The 19,933-nt window shown below is 50.4% G+C and overlaps 1 protein-coding gene across 1 annotated transcript in view; it reads right to left on the reverse strand.

Annotated features, from left to right (window-relative positions):
• Positions 1-19,933, reverse strand: part of LOC115481447 (protein mono-ADP-ribosyltransferase PARP10-like) — an 82,211-nt gene that overhangs the window by 41,675 nt on the left and 20,603 nt on the right. Inside the window, 2 exon segments of the mRNA XM_030220575.1 lie at positions 3,060-3,269; positions 3,706-4,571. Coding sequence (XP_030076435.1) covers positions 3,060-3,269; positions 3,706-4,571 — 1,076 coding nt within the window.

Consider the following 19,933-nt stretch of genomic DNA (forward strand, 5'->3'; position numbering starts at 1 on the left):
TCTCTTTGTCTTGCCCTCAAAACCGCCAATCTCGGGGGTTTGGAACCGGGAAATAGCTCTAATTTCTGCACTGCCCCGACGGAGCTATGGATTCAGGCTTCCATCTCCGACGGTGACGTCACTTCCTCCTCAGCTAATCATTTTTTATGGACCTTCTTCCAGAATTACTGCTGGTAGACTTCTCAATCGCTTTTCAACCCTACTACATTAAAATTGCCTTAAAACACATTTTTGGCAACAGATTGCAAAACATTTAATGACAGAGTGATCATTATTGCCAAGTGATACCACTGTGACCCCTTGCACAAAGTCCTGTGCTCCAGTAAGATCAAGAAAATTCCCCCCCCCCCCCTCATTATTTCAGGACCAATTATTTCATGAAACAGTCATTTATGGTATTTAGAAACTTTACCTCCCTGGTATGCTCTGATGAGACATACACGAGGGGGCATAATCTAAGGGACAGTTTGGTACACTCGATTACGGAGCCAAACATTCAAATTTCTGTTTCAGGCGTACATGGTCCTTGTAATTCATGTCAATTTTGTCAGCAAACATCAGTAATGACAGAATAGATACACCCTAGGACACAATTTTAAGTACAAGTTGAATCACGTTACTAATTGCCAGATGACACACGTAATTTATGTTATTTATTACCCCTGCAATTTATGTTACGTAGGATGCACTATTCGGATGGTTAAAGTGCGTCTCACTGAACATAAGAGCCGCCTGATGATAAACTCTGATGGCGCCTTTGGTTGGACATTGTTTGCAATTCTACAATTTGTTTCAAGATTTGCAGTGGTTTATTATTGTTCACATACCAGAATTAGCTCGCGGCGGGGATCAAGCAGCTGCTTTGGCCACGCAAGCAGTTCTGGATTTTTGAACTGAATACGGTGATCCCGCTTGGACTAAATGAATGCATTGAATGGAATTCCATCATTTGAATTTAGTTTGCAGTAGGTTTTCCGTTTTCACTGTTCCATGTCACGTTAAGATTTAATATCTTAGAGCTTAACAATCCTTATAGAGACAAAGCATACCTTGTATTGATATTGATGTTTTTTTACAATGCTTAAGCACATTATGAGATGTGTTCCTTCTCAGTTCATGCAATATGTCTTAATAAAGTTTGTTCTCTCAAGTGACGTCATGGAAACATCCACACCCGAAGAGTTTCCATCTCCACAGGAGCCTTGAAGAGTACTTGTGAGGTGAAGCTTTCATTCAGCTGGCAATAACCTAGGGGTGAGATGGTCCTAACTCAAGTCCCTGATGAAAGACGTGAAACCCGCAGAATCGGGCTTTATTCAGGGGAGAGCAGTCTAAATACTTATGCGGCATAAATGCACAGGAAGTGTCTTTCAATTGAAAGGAAGCTCTGGAACGAGAGGACATAGGATGAAGACGAAAGGGGATAAAAACTCAGAAGTAATCCGAGGAAATACTTCTTCACGGATAGGGTGGTGAATTTGTGGAACGGCCTCCCGGTGGAAGTGGTGGAGACAAAAACTGTATATGAATTCAAGAAAGCTTGGGACAAGTACCTAGGATCTGTAAGATAGTGAAAGGAAGCGTAGATGGCGCATGGATGGGCAGACTGGATAGGCCATATGGTCTTTATCTACCTACATTTTTCTATGTTTCAATTCAATTTCTTCTACCCTGCAATTTCCCCAAATAGAGTTATGTGTGGTTTAAAGGAAATAAACTGGGCATTCTCAGGAGCTGCAAATTTAATTACATTTAGAATAATCAATTTTTATCTAATACGTACTTTGAGAATAGAAAAGCGTTAAGAATTTTACAAAACACACCATAATTAAACATCATCCTAATTGTGACGGTAATTGATTCCACCACCACCGCTTGGCATTGGAAGGTGGCTGAGAACACAGATTTATACACAACACATTTCAGATTAGTATATGATAAATCTACAAGGAGGAGTCTTGCTGTTTTCAAATCTATTGCAATCCAATAATAAAGTCAGATTCTCCATATAAGCTGGACTATCACCCTATATTATAAGAAAACAAAAATGCACAATTTAAAGATAGACTTTGCTTCCACAGGAAACCAGTGTGGTTTGACAAACAGCAGCGATCTCTCTCATATTTTGATTTTCTATGACTTACTGATTACATACACCCTGATTTGCTCATTGTGTTCACTACAACAAAACCTATTAGTCTTCTTTTCCTTCACCAAAGTTCGACTTGACACTATCAGGTGTCTGACTTGTGCGGTCATTGTTTCACGGATATGGATCACATAACCAACCAATCTACATCTGGAATCATTCCTTCATCAAGTCTAAGCCAACTTAAAAGCTAGTTGTTATTCTCTGGCCTTGAATTGATCGTTTCTGAGTTTTGAGAAAGGATGCCGATGAGAAGGGGTCTTCCTTTATTGAGCACTCAGAAGTTTCTTGAGACCGAGGGATACAAACTGCAGTTAAAGTGAACTCCTGTTTTTATGTCTTAACATGTAATTCCTAATTTTAGGTGGATGTGATTTATATTGTTTTATTTCTGTAAATCACCGAGATATAACTAGGATTTATGGTATATTAAGTAAATAAATTTGACCTGCAACTTCAACTTAACTAGGGACTTCTTTTCCAAGTTTGATTCCCAGGACAGGACTGGCAGTGCTGCAGTGTTTCCAGGCCAGGCTGGGGAGGAAAGGGGAGAGAAAGTTCCAGATCTCTCAAAATGTTTATACCTAGTAGCTGAAATCAAGAATCAATGGCTGCTGCAATGACTTGGATAAAGACCAGGTGGAAAAATCCCAGGTGAGAATAAAGGGTCTTAATGCTCAAACCCAGCCCTCATCCAGATTCAGCTTCAAGCCCAAACAAGCAGAAGAAACTGCAAGGCCAAATTAACAAAGTAAGTAAATAAACTGTAGACTAGGAATTGTAACAGCAGGTCAGGATATGAAGGGTAAGTTACTGTGGGTACTGCAAGAATACAACCAGGGCAGAAGTAGCTACCCCTAATATTTCAGAGTATGTTGAGCTGAAAAGATCATTCCCTGTAGCTCAGTACCTCAGTTTCGAGGGGCGTCCACTGCAGTCTACCAGTTATCACACACTGGAACCGAGACTCCACCTGCCTGAGCAGCTGCTGACCACATTCATCCAAGAGAAAACGAGAGACCCCCGCCAGGCGCAGGGACACTGGGTATGATATCAGGCTCCCGATTAATGTCTGGAGTAGTTCTGCAGCAGTCTGGCATGCAAACGAATTCCCACTGATCTGTGAAAGTGTAAGAAAAGCCAGAGGTGAGAGACTGCTCTGCTACTAATCTATACATGCCTGAGAGGCAAGAGAAAGAGGAGAGAGGAAGCTCCACCAGTAATGTACACAGGTAGGAGAGAATAAGAGAGAGAGAAAAGACAGCTCTACCACTAATCTATACAAGAGACAGACAGACAGAGACAGACACAGAGAGACAGAACCACCACTAATCTATACAGGTATGAGAGAACAAGACATGCCACTAATGTACACAGATGTGGGAAAACAAGCCACAGAGAGAGAATTATGAGAGAGATAAGGTCCCTCTGGTCTATACAGGAGAGGTAACTAACTGACCAGCAAGATGAGGTCTGATATAAAGAAATCATTAGTAATAACAGGTCAAAGGTCCTCCTTTTAATTAATGCTGCCGTCTCATGGACGTGGCTCTCACCCTGAATCCAGTGATGTCATTACCCTCTAGAGGGATGATGGTCACAGGTAAATCCTGCAACACCTCATGGTAATAGACCTGCAGGTAGCGCAGTACTGAGGGCTCCATGGGAACCACCGTCTCCTGCAGTGCCTGGTCCACCAGGAAACTCTGCATCTTCTCTGTGTTTTCCTGCATAAAATCTCTTAAGGTGATGGCCTTCACACAGTCACCAGCCTCTGACAAAGTGATACTGCAGCAGGACAAGGTGCCCTGTAGTTCCTGCCACTCCTGTGAGCTCAGGATCTCCACGTGCTCATCCGACACAGGCACACTGAACTTGCACAGAGCTTCCAGCAGCAGAGAGCGAGCCTCAGACAGGGCCGGGCCAGAGGTTGCACTCAGCGTCAGTACGCAGTCCAAGGCCTCAAATGTGGCTACCAGATGTCTCTGCTTCAGAAGCTGATCCAGATGTGCCTGCACATCTGTGCACTGCAGCAGGGTCACAGTCTGGGCATCCATGGGCACGTGAGCCTGAACTATACCACGCAGGAACTCCAGAAGGCGGTTCTGCAGCTCTCTCCTCCGTACTGCATCAGCGCCACATATCTGCACGCCATTCTCATCTGTCTCCACAGTGACATCTGGGAAGGCGGCTCGCAACTCCTGGAGCACTGGGCTCCTGATTAGCAGCTGAAGCTTCATAGGCTCTGTGATGTTGATGAAATTGGACTCAGGAACTGCAACATCCTCGTGTAGTGGCGACAAAGGTTGAGCTGGAGCCTGCACCAGCAGCTCTTCTGTCAGCTGAAGGAAGTCGTAGTATGGGGAGACTTTGAGCAGACGTTCCTGCAGTGTATGTTCCTGTTTCAACACCCGCTCCACAGCTGGGGAAAGAGAAAAAAAAAACACCCCTGCCATAGTCAGACAGCGCCCAGAGATCAGACAGCTTATGACATTTAGTACTTTATGAAACCAATGAGAACAGGGTAACACACAAACAGGAAAGGTCTGGCTTGCATGTGTCCCTGGAGCACTCATGCATGCCCTCCTCCCAGTTACTGTTTTATGAGAATGGCTCCTCTATTTTACACAGGCTTTTCTTTTCATGATAGTAGAGATAGACCTTGCTATTTTTTTTTTATTTTGCAAACAGGTGCAGTGTAAATCTTCCCTGGAAGGGGGGGGGGGGGTGCTCTGAGCTACAGCTAAGAGAATTTTCTCATTGTCTTAGGGTTTTCTGCTGCTGATGACATGTTTCATTTGATTGAAATTTTTATTCTGTTTACTGGTTAGAAATCTCCATGCAGGGAAAGACCATAGGGGGGGGGGGGGGGGGGTCAATATTCAGAAAAGTCTATACAGTGAACCGCTTGGATGTATAAATTGTGATATGGCCAGAGTTAACCATTTCAAAAGGCAGGTTGCTGGATTGGTAGCACTTAGACACATAAGCAGCAGTTCCTACCCAGATAAGCACCACTCACCTAAGGCACTTAGGGAAGTACAAATTGTGATATGGCCAAAACCCTTATCCATACTTTTATCACCTCTCGCTTAGGCTACTGAAACTTGCTTCTCACAGGTCTCCCACTTAGCCATCTCTCTCCCCTTCAATCTGTTTAAAATTCTGCTGCACGACTTATATTTTGCCAGTGTCGCTATGCTCACATTAGCCCTCTCCTCAATGTCACTTCATTGGCTCCCTATCCGTTATCGCAAACAAGTTCAAACTCCTCTTATTGACTTACAAGTGCTCCTCAGTACCTCTCCACTCTTCTCTCCCTATACTCCTCCTCAGGAACTCCATTCATCAGGTAAGTTTCTCTTATCGGTACCCTCCTCCTCCACTGCCAACTCCAGACTCTGTTCTTTTTATCTTGCTGCACCATATGCCTGGAATAGACTTCCTGAATCAGTCCGCCAACCTCCAGCTCTGGCCATCTTCAAATCTAGGCTAAAAGCTCACCTATTTGAGGCTGCTTTTAAACTCTTAACTCCTCATTTTTGGGAATTTGGGAGCCTTACATGGTAAAATTATGTATCATACCTGATAATTTTCTTTCCATTAATCATAGCTGATCAAGCCATAGACTGGTGGGTTGTGTCCATCTACCAGCAGGTGGAGATAGAGAGCAATCCTTTTGCCTCCCTATATGTGGTCATGAGCTGCCGGAAACTCCTCAGTATGTCGATATCAAAGCTCCATCCGCAGGACTCAGCACTTAGAGAATTACACCCACGAAGGGACACTCTGCCCAGCTCACCACCGCCGAAACGGGGGAGGGGAATCAACCCAGCTCATCCCCACACAAGTGGGGGAGGGGAATCCGTCCAGCTCATCCCCGTGGAGCTGGGGAGGGACACCACACCCGCCGATGCGGGGGGATCTGGCTTATCCTGCGACTGCAACTGCGGGAGGAGCTGGCTGACCCTAACACCGCCGAAGCGGGAGGGATATAATGCTACCCTACTGCCGCACGAAGCGGGAGGGAGCGCCGGCAGAATTTAGGTCTCAATCCAGCCCCGTAAAACGGAGGGGAGAGGAATGCAGCAACTCACTGTAACACAAAATCGTCTCAACTCCAGAAGAATTCAATCGAAAAAACTTGAACACGAAGATCCTCCTGAACAGGAACTGAAGACTAAACTTGAACCTGAAATGCAACCAGAATATAAACAGTACAGATATCTGGGAGGGGCTATGGATTGATCAGCTATGATTAATGGAAAGAAAATTATCAGGTATGATACATAATTTTACCTTCCATATCATCATGCTGATCAATCCATAGACTGGTGGGATGTACAGAAGCAGTACTCACCCAGGGCGAGACATAGAAATCCCTGACCGCAACACTGAAGCTCCAAACCGGGCTTCCGCCCGAGCAGCCACAGCCAAGCGGTAATGACGGGAGAAGGTATGAGCCGATGCCCAAGTTGCCGCCTTACAAATCTCTTCCAAGGAGACGGACCCGGCCTCTGCCATCGAGGCCGCCTGTGCTCTAGTGGAGTGAGCCTTCAGCTGGATAGGCCGCATCTTCCCCGCGGCCACATAAGCCGCTGCAATAGTTTCCTTGACCCATCGTGCCACTGTAGGCTTGGATGCCTGCAGACCCTTACGAGGACCTGCGAACAGCACAAACAAATGATCTGACTTCCGGAAATCATTGGTCACTTCCAAGTATCTGATGATGACTCGTCTCACATCTAGATATTTCAAAGCAGAGTGCTCCTCTGGGTAGTCCTCCCTACGAAAGGAGGGAAGACAGAGCTGCTGATTCACATGGAAATGAGAAACAATCTTGGGCAGGAAGGAAGGCACCGTGCGAACAGACACTCCTGCCTCTGTGAACTGCAGGAAGGGCTCTCGACATGATAGCGCCTGGAGCTCAGAAACTCGTCTGGCTGAAGTGATAGCCACCAAAAAGACTGCTTTCAACGTCAGATCTTTCAGAGATGCCCTCGACAAGGGTTCAAAAGGCGGCTTCTGCAAGGCTCTAAGCACTAGATTGAGATTCCACGGAGGCACCACCGAGCGCAGAGGAGGGCGTAGGTGATTAACTCCCTTGAGAAAGCGCACCACATCTGGCTGCGAGGCCAGGGAAGCCCCCTTCAGGCGACCCCTGAAGCAAGCCAGAGCCGCTACCTGGACCTTAAAGGAACTGAGCGACAGGCCTTTCTCCAGACCTTCTTGCAGGAACGCCAACACTGAAGAAATTGGAGCAGTGAAGTGAGAAAGAGAGCCTGCCTCACACAACGATGCAAAGGTACGCCAAACCCTGGCGTAAGCAGTAGAAGTAGAGCGCTTCCTCGCTCTCAGCATAGTGGCGATGACCTTGTCTGAGAAGCCTTTCTTCCTCAGACGCTGCCGCTCAATAGCCAGGCCGTAAGACCAAAGTGGGAGGGATCCTCCAACAGCACGGGACCCTGATGCAACAGGCCCTGCTCCGCTGGCAGTCGCAGAGGTCCGTCCACTGAGAGCCTGATCAAGTCCGCATACCAGGGATGTCTGGACCAGTCTGGACCCACCAGAATTATCTGGCCCGGATGCTTTGCCACCCGGCCTAGCACCCTGCCCAACATGGGCCAGGGTGGGAACACATAGAGGAGCTCCTGTGTCGGCCACTGTTGGAGAAGAGCATCTACTCCCAGAGATCGAGGGTCCCGTCCTCTGCTGAAAAAGCGCGGCACTTGGCAATTGGCCGATGACGCCATCAGATCTAGGCTCGGCTGGCCCCAGCGCTTCGTGATGTCCAAGAACGCCTGAGCAGATAGCTGCCACTCTCCGGGATCCAAGGTATGGCGACTGAGAAAGTCCGCCTTGACATTCATGACTCCCGCAATGTGGGCCGCCGACAGCTGTTCCAGGTTCGCTTCCGCCCACTGGCATAGCTTCATGGACTCCTTGGCTAGAGGGGCACTCTTGGTACCTCCCTGGCAATTGACATAGGCCAGAAGCCGTGGCATTGTCCGACAGGACCCGTACTGGCTTCGCCGCCAGTACCGGGAGAAACTCCAAAAGCGCCAACCGAATAGCTCTTGAGTTCCAGGAGGTTGATAGACCACTTTGCCTCTGCAGGAGACGTCAGTCGTGACGACAACCCACTCCGGGGTCAAAAGAGGCATTCCTGCGGACAGCTTGTCTGGCCTCAGCCACCAGCTCAGCACCTTGCGCACCGCTGGATCCAAGGGAAGGCGCACAGGGCACTACTTCCATCGTGGCCGTCATAGAGCCCAACAGCTGCACATAGTCCCAAGTCCCAAGCCCGAAGAGGAGAGGCTACTAGGAACTGGTCCACCTGAGCCTGAAGCTTGACAATCCGATTGTCTGGCAGGAACACTCTGCCCACTTGGGTGTCGAAACGAACTCCCAGATACTCCAGGGACTGAGTCGGGCGCAGCTGGCTTTTATCCCAGTTGATGATCCACCCCAGGGAGCTCAAAAGAGCAATCACCCGGTCTAAAGCTCCGCCGCACTCTGCATAAGAGGGGGCTCGGATCAACCAGTCGTCCAGATAAGGATGGACTTGTACTCCTTCCTTTCGTAGGAAGGCCGCGATGACCACCATTACTTTGGAGAAGGTCCGCGGAGCCGTAGCCAACCTGAACGGGAAGGCTCTGAACTGGAAGTGTCGGCCCAGGACTGCAAAACGCAGAAAGCGTTGATGAGGAGGCCAGATGGGAATATGCAAGTAAGCTTCCTTGATGTCCAAGGATGCCAGGAACTCCCCTGCCTTCACTGCCGCTATAACAGAGCAGAGAGTCTCCATTCGGAAGGTCGAACTTTCAAGGCCCGATTGACCCCTTTGAGGTCGAGGATAGGCTGGACAGAACCTCCTTCTTTGGTACCACAAAGTAAATGGAGTAACGTCCCTTGCCAAGCTGATCTTCTGGCACCGGAACGACCGCACCCAGGCGGATCAGATTGTCCAAAGTCTGCTGCACTGCCACAGCTTTGACCGGAGACTTGCAGGGAGAGTGCACAAACCCGTCTCTTAAGGGTCGGCAGAACTCTAGCTTGTAGCTGTCTCTGATGACTTCCAGCACCCAAGCGTCTGAAGTTACCCTGGTCCACTCGCCCAGAAACGAGGATAGGCGTACTTCTGCAGCCTGGGCCACGGCCCTAGACGCACCCTCAACCGGCGCTCGCAAGAGCGGGGGAGAAACATGCTGCACATCCAACATGGCGTCCGGCGCGAAACTCCGAGAAGGAGCCGCGTGGGAAGAACGGCGCTTAACTTTTGCCGCTTTCTTGCCGTCGCCCGAATCAAGGGCGACCATAGCATTAACGTCTCCCACCTCGAGGGCGGCCCAAGAAGAAGCCGTCCGAGCAGAGTGGCCGGCCAAAATGGAGGGGGCGAGCAGCGGGGGATGGGCGCTTATGGCAGGAAAAACCGCCACACCGGAGGAAGAACCAGGACACTGACCGGACTCCAAACTGACGCTCAAAAAAGGCGATTAAGGCTTTGAAACCCTCGCATCCCCGTTAGACGCGCCCACGCGGTCCAGGGAGCGATTCTTCGCGCCCTCGCCCTCCGACGCCATAAGCCACGTGGAGACCGATCGGGGAACCCCCTGCCTGCTACAAAAGGTAAAATTACCTGCTCCGAGCTGTAATGAACTGGTGTCCCAGTGAGCAGCTACAATAAATGCTGATATAAACGTTGAAATAAACGCCCTTAAAGGACGTTCAAAAAAAATTTTTTTTTTTTTTTTTTAACGGAGCCAGCGGGAAGGGGGAGAAAAGGAGGGACCTGGCGCCACCAGGTTTGCACTTGCTCAAGAAGAGCCCTCAACCCCAGGTACTCAACAAACCCTAAGAATTAGGCTTGGAGACCTAGCCAGAGCTGCTGCTGTGTGTGACCACCACCTGCTGAGATAGAGAACATACTGAGGAGTTTCCGGCAGCACATGACCACATATAGGGAGGTAAAAGGATTGCTCTCTATCTCCACCTGCTGGTAGATGGACACAACCCACCAGTCTATGGATTGATCAGCATGATGATATGGAAACAAACACTACCACCTAAAGCATGCAGTTTCATATTGAATCGTCTTTGATTTTTTTTTTTTTTTTTTTTTGGGGGGGGGAGGGGGGAAGTGGTTAAAAGATCGGAATGTAGTTTCTGGGGGGGTATTGATGGTTAGGTTAATGCTATATACTATTAAATTGGCCAGCAGACAATACTGTGGATGTACAAACGAGAGGGATAAGGGAGGGTGGGGGGGGGAGGAAGGGTAGGGTTGATGGGGGATAAAAGGGGAAAAACTATTTGATGACTGAAGGACCGGCAGTTGTTTGTTGCAACATTATGTATGCATTTTTATGCACCTTATGTCAATAAACAGATTTAAACATAAACTCTTAACTCCTATTCACTTGTTCAGTACGTCTGTTTTATAATTCCCACCTTAAGTAATTCCATTATTTGTCCTGATTAGATTGTAAGCTCTGTTGAGCAGGGACAGTCTCTTACATGTTCAGTATACAGTGCTGTATATGTCTAGTAGTGCTATAGAAATTATAAGTAGTAGTAGAGGTAATAGACCTTCCAGGTCACGTACATCAGATGACATGAATCAAGTGGCTCAAAAGTAGATTTCATCAGCTACGCGAGGATGACGTTGACAACAGCAAACCTGTCATGAAGCGAACAACTAAAGGCTATACATAGATGGGGCTTACTTTCCACATAGTGACTGCACTGAGGTGAACTGTAAAGAGTTGGTATTTAAACCAGAGGTGTAGAAGGTACTCAAGCAGTTTTCTGTGTAGAACGAGGATCTAGGGCCTTGCCCTTAAACCAGATGGCAAACCTCTTCCACTTAAAAGAACAGCACCTTTTGGTGGAATCTTCAGGCAGTTGTAGGAATGTAAAAATTCTACTCTCTCAACATCCATGACATGAAAGCCAGGAATTGAAAGTTGGGACGCAGAAGAGATCCATGATGAGAATTGGAAAACATGTCAATCTCCAAGGATCTTCAGAGAATAACTCCAAATAAGAGGGAATCATATCTAACTCAGCCAGTAATGCATGATGAGGATCATGGTGCCTTAATCCTGCTTGAGTTTCAAAGTCTTCCCACCAGAGGGATGGGAGGATACATGTACAAGAAAGCCTGTCCCTCAATCTAGGAGGAAAAAAAAAAAAATCACATGGCAGAATAGTATCAAATGCCTGAGTCTGGAACAGTTCTGAAAGGACTTTGTTGTTGAGATAAGTGGCAAAAATATCCACTAACCACGCCCCACTCTTGGAAGATCTTGCGAGCTACTGACATACTAACAAACCATTCGTGCGGTTGCATCACCCTGCTCGGCCTATCCATCAGGCTCTTGTCCTTGCCTACCAGATATGTGGCTCTGAATTCCATTCCATGATGGGAAGCCCACTACCACATCCCGACAGCTTCCTGATACAAGGGGTAGGAGTATATACTCCCCTGCTTGTTGACATAGTATATGGCAACCTGATTGTCTGTTTGAATGAGAACAATTTGATTCAACTGTTCTCTGAAAGCCTAGAGCATTCCAATCACCCAGAGATCTACGAGATTGATGTGAAGCTGGGTCTCTTGAGCGGAACAGAGCCCCTGGCTGTGAAGCCATGAGCTTCTGGCTCTTTTGAGGGTGGATTCCACACCATGGAATGGTGCAGAAGCTGCGGCTTCTCAAATCCAGGAACCTTCTGGACTTTTTTTGTTTGTAAAGAGTCCGCCTTCTTTGGAACAACCTGCACAGAAAGTTGGGTCACCCAATTCTTCATCTGTGCATTTTCTAAAATCTTTTATAATTTATTAAAATTTTTCAAATATATACAAGTATCAACTTCCTTATAGAAATTTTGATAGGGAGGAGATGAAAAAAAAAAAAAAAAAAAAGAGAACCATAAAAGAAAGAAAACTATCATTCAAGGATAACAAAAATACTCAATAATCCCCACAATCACATTAGACCTCAAATCCAAAGGGGGCAGAGAGCAAAAATTGTACAGTAATCAAAAAGAAAAATAAACAAGGCAAAGTTTAATGTTACAACCTTCCCTATTAGGCCATATGGTCTTTATCTGCCTACATTTTTTTCTGTTTCTATAGTGACAGGGAGAGGGAGAGTAGATGGCAAGGACAAGCAGATTGGATAGGCCATATGGTCTTTATCTGCCTACATTTTCTCTGTTTCTATGTTTCTAATTTCCAGTATCTAACAAAGGTATCGGTCGTCCAGTGGAATGAAAGTTTGATCAAGAATAGATCTTAACGGCTCTGGAGCACAGAAAAGGTATTTAACACCAGAAAATTATATCAAACATAGTAAACTATATCAAACATTTATAGGGATATCTGCGGAAAACATTTAGCCCCAAGTGACAAAGCTTCTTGTCTCATGTCAAGAAAAAGCTTGCGTTGCTCCTGTGTTATAGGGAAAACATCAGGGTATATAGTGAATGATACATACCTGTAGCAGGTGTTCTCCGAGGACAGCAGGCTGATTGTTCTCACGACTGGGTGACGTCCGCGGCAGCCCCCACCAACCGGAAAAGAAGCTTCGCGGGACGGTCGGCACGCAGGGCACGCCCACCGCGCATGCGCGGCCGTCTTCCCGCCCGTGCGCGACCGCTCCCGCCAGTTGAATGACTAGCAAAAGATGAAACACACACAACTCCAAAGGGGAGGAGGGAGGGTAGGTGAGAACAATCAGCCTGCTGTCCTCGGAGAACACCTGCTACAGGTATGTATCATTCACTTTCTCCGAGGACAAGCAGGCTGCTTGTTCTCACGACTGGGGTATCCCTAGCTCTCAGGCTCACTCAAACCAAGAACCCAGGTCAATTGAACCTCGCAACGGCGAGGGTACAACAGAAATTGACCTACGAAGAACAACTAACTGAGAGTGCAGCCTGACCAGAATAAATTCGGGTCCTGGAGGGTGGAGTTGGATTTACACCCCAAACAGATTCTGCAGCACCGACTGCCCGAACCGACTGTCGCGTCGGGTATCCTGCTGGAGGCAGTAATGAGATGTGAATGTGTGGACAGATGACCACGTCGCAGCCTTGCAGATCTCTTCAATAGTGGCTGACTTCAAGTGGGCCACCGACGCTGCCATGGCTCTGACACTATGAGCCGTGACATGACCCTCAAGAGTCAGCCCAGCCTGGGCGTAAGTGAAGGAAATGCAATCTGCTAGCCAATTGGAGATGGTGCGTTTCCCGACAGCGACCCCTAGCCTGTTAGGGTCGAAAGAAATAAACAACTGGGCGGACTGTCTGTTGGGCTGTGTCCGCTCCAAGTAGAAGGCCAATGCTCTCTTGCAGTCCAATGTGTGCAACTGACGTTCAGCAGGGCGGGTATGCGGCCTGGGAAAGAATGTTGGCAAGACAATTGACTGGTTAAGATGGAACTCCGACACCACCTTCGGCAGGCACTTTGGGTGGGTGCGGAGCACTACTCTGTTGTGATGAAATTTGGTATACGGAGCATGAGCTACCAGGGCTTGAAGCTCATTGACCCTACGAGCTGAAGTAACTGCCACCAAGAAAATGACCTTCCAGGTCAAGTACTTCAGATGGCAGGAATTCAGTGGCTCAAAAGGAGGTTTCATCAGCTGGGTGAGGACGACGTTGAGATCCCATGACACTGTAGGAGGCTTGATAGGGGGCTTTGACAAAAGCAAGCCTCGCATGAATCGAACGACTAAAGGCTCTCCAGAGATGGCTTTACCTTCCACACGATAATGGTAAGCACTAATCGCACTAAGGTGATTCCTTACTGAGTTGGTCTTGAGGCCAGACTCTGATAAGTGCAGAAGGTATTCAAGCAGGTTCTGTGCAGGGCAGGAACGAGGTTCTAGGGCCTTGCTCTCACACCACACGACGAACCTCCTCCACTTGAAAAAGTAACTCTTTTTAGTGGAATCCCTCCTAGAGGCAAGTAAGACCCGGGAGACACCCTCAGACAGACCCAACGCAGTGAAGTCTACGCCCTCAACATCCAGGCCGTGAGAGCCAGAGACTGAAGGTTGGGGTGCAGCAACGCTCCGTCGTTCTGCGAAATGAGAGTCGGAAAACACTCCAATCTCCACGGTTCTTCGGAGGACAACTCCAGAAGAAGAGGGAACCAGATCTGACGGGGCCAAAAAGGCGCTATCAGAATCATGGCGCCGTGGTCTTGCTTGAGCTTCAGTAAGGTCTTCCCCACCAAAGGTATGGGAGGATAAGCATACAGGAGGCCGGTCCCCCAATGGAGGAGAAAGGCATCCGACGCTAGCCTGCCGTGTGCCTGAAGTCTGGAACAGAACAGAGGCAGCTTGTGGTTGGGCTGAGAGGCGAAAAGGTCCACCGAGGGGGTGCCCCACGCTCGGAAGATCTTGCGTACCACTCTGGCATGGAGCGACCACTCGTGCGGTTGCATGACTCTGCTCAGTCTGTCGGCCAGACTGTTGTTTACGCCTGCCAGGTACGTGGCTTGGAGGAGCATGCCAAACCGACACGCCCAACGCCACATCCCGACGGCCTCCTGGCACAGGGGGCGAGATCCGGTGCCCCCCTGCTTGTTGACGTAATACATTGCAACCTGATTGTCTGTCCGAATTTGGATAATTTGGCAGGACAGCCGATCTCTGAAAGCCTTCAGTGCGTTCCAGATCGCTCGGAGCTCCAGGAGGTTGATCTGCAGATCCTTTTCCTGGAGGGACCACAGACCCTGGGTGTGAAGCCCATCGACATGGGCTCCCCACCCCAGGCGAGATGCATCCGTCAGCACTTTCGTGGGCTGCGGAATTTGGAATGGACGTCCCAGGGTCAAATTGGTCCGGATGGTCCACCAGAGCAGTGAAGTGCGGCAACTGGTGGAGAGGCGGATGACATCTTCTAGATTCCCGGTGGCTTGGAACCACTGGGAAGCTAGGGTCCATTAAGCAGATCTCATGTGAAGACGAGCCATGGGAGTCACATGAACTGTGGAGGCCATATGACCCAGAAGTCTCAACATCTGCCGAGCTGTGATCTGCTGAGACGCTCTGGTCTGCGAAGCCAGGGCCAAGAGATTGGTGGCCCTCGCTTCGGGAAGGTAGGCCTGAGCCGTCTGGGAATTCAGCAGCGCTCCTATGAATTCCAGAGACTGAGTTGGCTGGAGATGGGACTTTGGGTAATTTATCACAAACCCCAGCAGCTCCAGAAGGTGAATAGTGCACTGCATGGACCGGAGGGCTCCTGCCTCCGAGGTGTTCTTGACCAGCCAATCGTCGAGATATGGGAACACGTGCACTCCCAGCTTGCGTAGGTAGGCCGCTACCACCACGAGGCACTTGGTAAACACTCGTGGGCAGAGGCGAGCCCAAAGGGCAGCACACAATACTGAAAGTGCCGTGCGCCCAGGCGGAATCTGAGATACTGTCTGTGAGCTGGCAGTATCGGTATGTGAGTATATGCGTCCTTTAAATCCAGGGAACATAGCCAATCGTTTTTCTGAATCATTGGCAGAAGGGTGCCCAAGGAAAGCATCCTGAACTTTTCTTTGACCAGGAATTTGTTCAGGCCTCTCAGGTCTAGGATGGGACGCATCCCCCCTGTTTTCTTTTCCACAAGGAAGTACCTGGAATAGAATCCCTGCCCTTCCTGCCCGGGTGGTACGGGCTCGACCGCATTGGCGCTGAGAAGGGCGGAGAGTTCCTCTGCAAGTACCTGCCTGTGATGGGAGCTGAAAGACTGAGCTCCCGGAGGACAATTTGGAGGCAGGGAGGCCAAATTCAGGGTGTATCCGCACCGCACTATTTGGAGAACCCACTGGTCGGAGGTTATGAGAGGCCACCTTTGGTGAAAAAATTTTAACCTCCCTCCGACCGGCAGATCGCCCGGTACGGACACTTGTAGGGCGGCTATGTTCCCGTGGATCCAGTCAAAAGCCCGTCCCCGGCTTTTGCTGTGGAGGCGCAGGGGGCTGCTTAGGCGCACGCTGTTGACGAGAACGAGCGCGCTGGGGCTGTCCCTGTGCCTGACGAGGCCTTCGGGCCGGCTGGTTGTACCTACGCTTCGCAAAAGAATAGGGTGCAGCCTGCCGGGCCCGGGAAAAACGTCCACCTGTGGAGGTGGATGCTGAAGGCGCCCGGTGGGAGAGCTTGTCGAGAGCGGTTTCCCGCTGATGCAGTTGGTCCACCATCTGCTCGACCTTCTCACCGAAAATGTTATCCCCCCGGCAAGGGACGTCGGCCAGTCTCTGCTGGGTGCGGTTGTCCAGGTCAGAGGCACGCAGCCATGAGAGCCTGCGCATCACTATACCTTGGGCCGCAGCACGAGATGCCACGTCACAGGTGTCAAAAATACCCCTGGACAGGAACTTTCTGCATGCCTTCAGCTGCCTGACCACCTCCTGATAAGGCCTGGACTGCTCCGGCGGGAGCTTATCGACCAGGTCCGCCAGCTGTTGCACATTGGTCCGCATGTGGATGCTCATGTAGAGCAGGTAGGACTGGATGCGGGTCACGAGCATGGAGGATTGGTAGGCCTTCCTCCCAAACGAGTCCAGAGTGCGAGACTCCCGCCCCGGGGGCGCCGAGGCGGTATCCCTCGAACTCCGTGCCCTCTTGAGAGCAGAATCCACGACCGCTGAGTCATGGGGCAATTGGGGCCGCATGAGCTCTGGGTCAGAGTGGATCCTGTACTGGGACTCTGCTTTCTTGGGAATGGTGGGGGTAGTTAATGGTCGCACCCAGTTCCGAAGCAGCGTCTCCTTCAGGACATTGTGCAGCGGCACCGTGGAGGACTCTCTAGGTGGTGATGGATAGTCGAGGACCTCGAGCATCTCGGCCCTCGGCTCTTCCACAGAGACCACGGGGAAGGGAATGCTGATAGACATATCCCGCACAAGGAGGCAAAGGAGAGACTCTCAGGAGGTGAGAGCTTCCTCTCCGGTGAAGGCGTGGGGTCTGAGGGAGGCCGTAGACTCCTCTGAGGAGAAATATCTAGGGTCCTCCTCTTCCCCCCACGAGTCCTCATCCTCGGTATCGGACAGTAGCTCATGTAGCTGAGTCCTGAACCGGGCCCGGCTCGACGTCGAGGCACCGAGGTCTCGGTGTCGTCGAGCGGTGGACTCCCGCGCCGGCGGGGACGGAGCTCCCTCCATCGACGTCGACGGGGACTCCACCTGCGTGGCGGTCGAGACCGGCCACCGCAGCGGCGGGCGCGCGGGTCGACGGCCCCGGCGCCGGGCTAGAGCTCGCCGGCGCCACAGTCATCCGGTGCCGAGGCGCAAGCACCCCCGGCGCCGGCACAGCCTGGCGCCGGCACAGCCTGGCGCATCAGCCCTCCAGGATCCCCGGAAGGATGGCTTGAGGCACTCGTCAGGCCCGCTGCCGAGGAAAGGCGGTTGGGGCCGGTAAGGGTGTCGGTGCCGGAAGCTGCTGGGGGCCAGGAGACGGCACCGAGGTGCCGGAACCCCGACGCGTCGGTACCTCCACAACCGACGGAGACCCTCTCCTCTCTACGAAGACGCTTCGGCGTCGCCTCCTCTCAGACATCGGGATGCACAGATGGGCGGAGCGGTGACGACGCTTCTTGTCTTTTTTCCGATGCCCGTCACCGGCGCCGGAGGGCATGGAGGAGGAGGAGGTCGATCCCCCTCGGTCTCGACGGTACGGGTCAGACAGGGTTCGGTCACGTGGGCCACGAGCTGAGGGCTGTGACCGGGGTCCGACTGGCCCACGCGGCCTCTCACCCCCACTCTCGCCGGAGGACCGGCGGGCCGACGGGGACCTGTTCTCCTGGGGTCGCTGCCATCGGTGCCGATGTCTCGGGCATCGATACCGGTACCGAAGGACCCGGGCGTCGATTACCGATGCCTTCGAGGTCGACGTCGAGGGGCCGGCGCAAGTTCCAAAAAGACGGTCCCGCAGAACTTGCCTCGCAACCTGAGTCCGTTTCCGGAGACCGAGACACAAAGAACACGACTTGAGATTGTGCTCTGGCCCGAGGCACTGGAGGCACCAAGCGTGGGTGTCGGTCTGCGAGATCGGCCGGCCGCAGCGACCACACTTTTTAAATCCACTCGGAACCTTCGAGGACATCGACGGAAAATCGCGTCGGCGAGGTCAAGTCGTCAATGGTGGCTAAAATCACACCACGAAAAGCAAAATGACCGAGCGGCGTCCCCGCTGGAAGCGAGGGAAAAAAGGGGAGCGCGTGCCCCACACGCGCAGGGTTTCTTTTTTTTTTTTTTTTTTAAAGGAAACCGGGCGGTAACGAATTACCGTTAAACAAAGTTAGAAAAAAGCACGATCAGCGTACACGCGATCGAACGATCCGGCGGCTGAACAGAGAGAGCGCAAGACACGACTCTCTCCAGGCGCGGAAAAAAAGGAACTGGCGGGAGCGGTCGCGCACGGGCGGGAAGACGGCCGCGCAATGCCGGCATGCGAGTGGGCGTGCCCTGCGTGCCGACCGTCCCGCGAAGCTTCTTTCCGGTTGGTGGGGGCTGCCGCGGACGTCACCCCAGTCTTGAGAAACAAGCAGCCTGCTTGTCCTCGGAGAACCAAATGCCTCTGTCCCGATACAAACTTGTAGAATTTTTTTAAGAAAGGTGTATAATTAAGATCCTGTTTAAACACACAGCTTATTAATAGTGTGGTTCTGTCCTGGACCACCAGAGACTCTAATATAGTTGACCTATTTTATTTTTTTTTATTTTTGTTACATTTGTACCCCGCGCTTTCCCACTCATGGCAAGCTCAATGCAGCAGGCAATGGAGGGTTATGTGACTTGCCCAGAGTCACAAGGAGCTGCCTGTGCTGGGAATCGAACTCAGTTCCTCAGGACCAAAGTCCACCACCCTAACCACTAGGCCACTCCTTCAAAGGAAAACTATCTTACCTGATAATTTTCTTTCCTTTAGTGGAGCAGATGAATCCAGAAACTGGTGGGTTGTGTCCATCTACCAGCAGGTGGAGATAAAGATCACTGAACTGAACTCTTATAGGACAGCGAGCTTCCTAGTCAGTCAGTATGTCTCGCAATAAAGCAAAAGGAAAAATGACTCAAAGGCAGCCTTCCTCACAGACCCATATAAAACCGTAGGAAACAGCTTCTCAAAATTGCAAACCCCACCTAGAATAGAGACCCCCAACTCCTAAAAACAGTGGCACTAGGGATCCTGAATTAGTATGCTGCACTAAAGGAAAGAAAATTATTAGGCGAGACATAATTTTCCCTTCCCTAGCAGCAGATGAATCCAGAAACTGGTGGGATGCATGCAAGCACTCCCTAAGAAGTGTGTGTGGGGGGGGGGGGGGGGGGGGGGGGGAGCCGCCACTCTCGTTGAAAGGACAGATGCCATAAAACTAGCATCCACCTGCACAGCCATATTCAAACTCTAATGCCTGGAAAAGGTATGCAAAATCCACCATGCAATGGTCTCTTTTGACGCATTACCTCTATTTGAACCAGACAGCAACACAAAAAGATAATCCAACCACCAGAAATCGTTTGTGACTTGCAGGTGGCAAAGGAGCACTCCGCACACGTTCAAGCACCGCCAGACCTTAAAATCCATCAGATGATCCTCCTCACGAAAAGAGGATCATCAGTTTGGCTCACTGAGATGAAACACCGAGACAACCTTCAGCAAAAACGATGGAACGGTACGAATATAGTCACTCCTGCTTCTTAGAAGCAAAGAAAAGGATACAGACACAATAGGGCCTGAAGCTCTGACACCAGTCAAGTTGACGCCATGACCACCAAAAACGTTC

The sequence above is a fragment of the Microcaecilia unicolor genome, chromosome 1 (assembly GCF_901765095.1).
Source record: "Microcaecilia unicolor chromosome 1, aMicUni1.1, whole genome shotgun sequence".
NCBI classification, from domain to species: domain Eukaryota; kingdom Metazoa; phylum Chordata; class Amphibia; order Gymnophiona; family Siphonopidae; genus Microcaecilia; species Microcaecilia unicolor.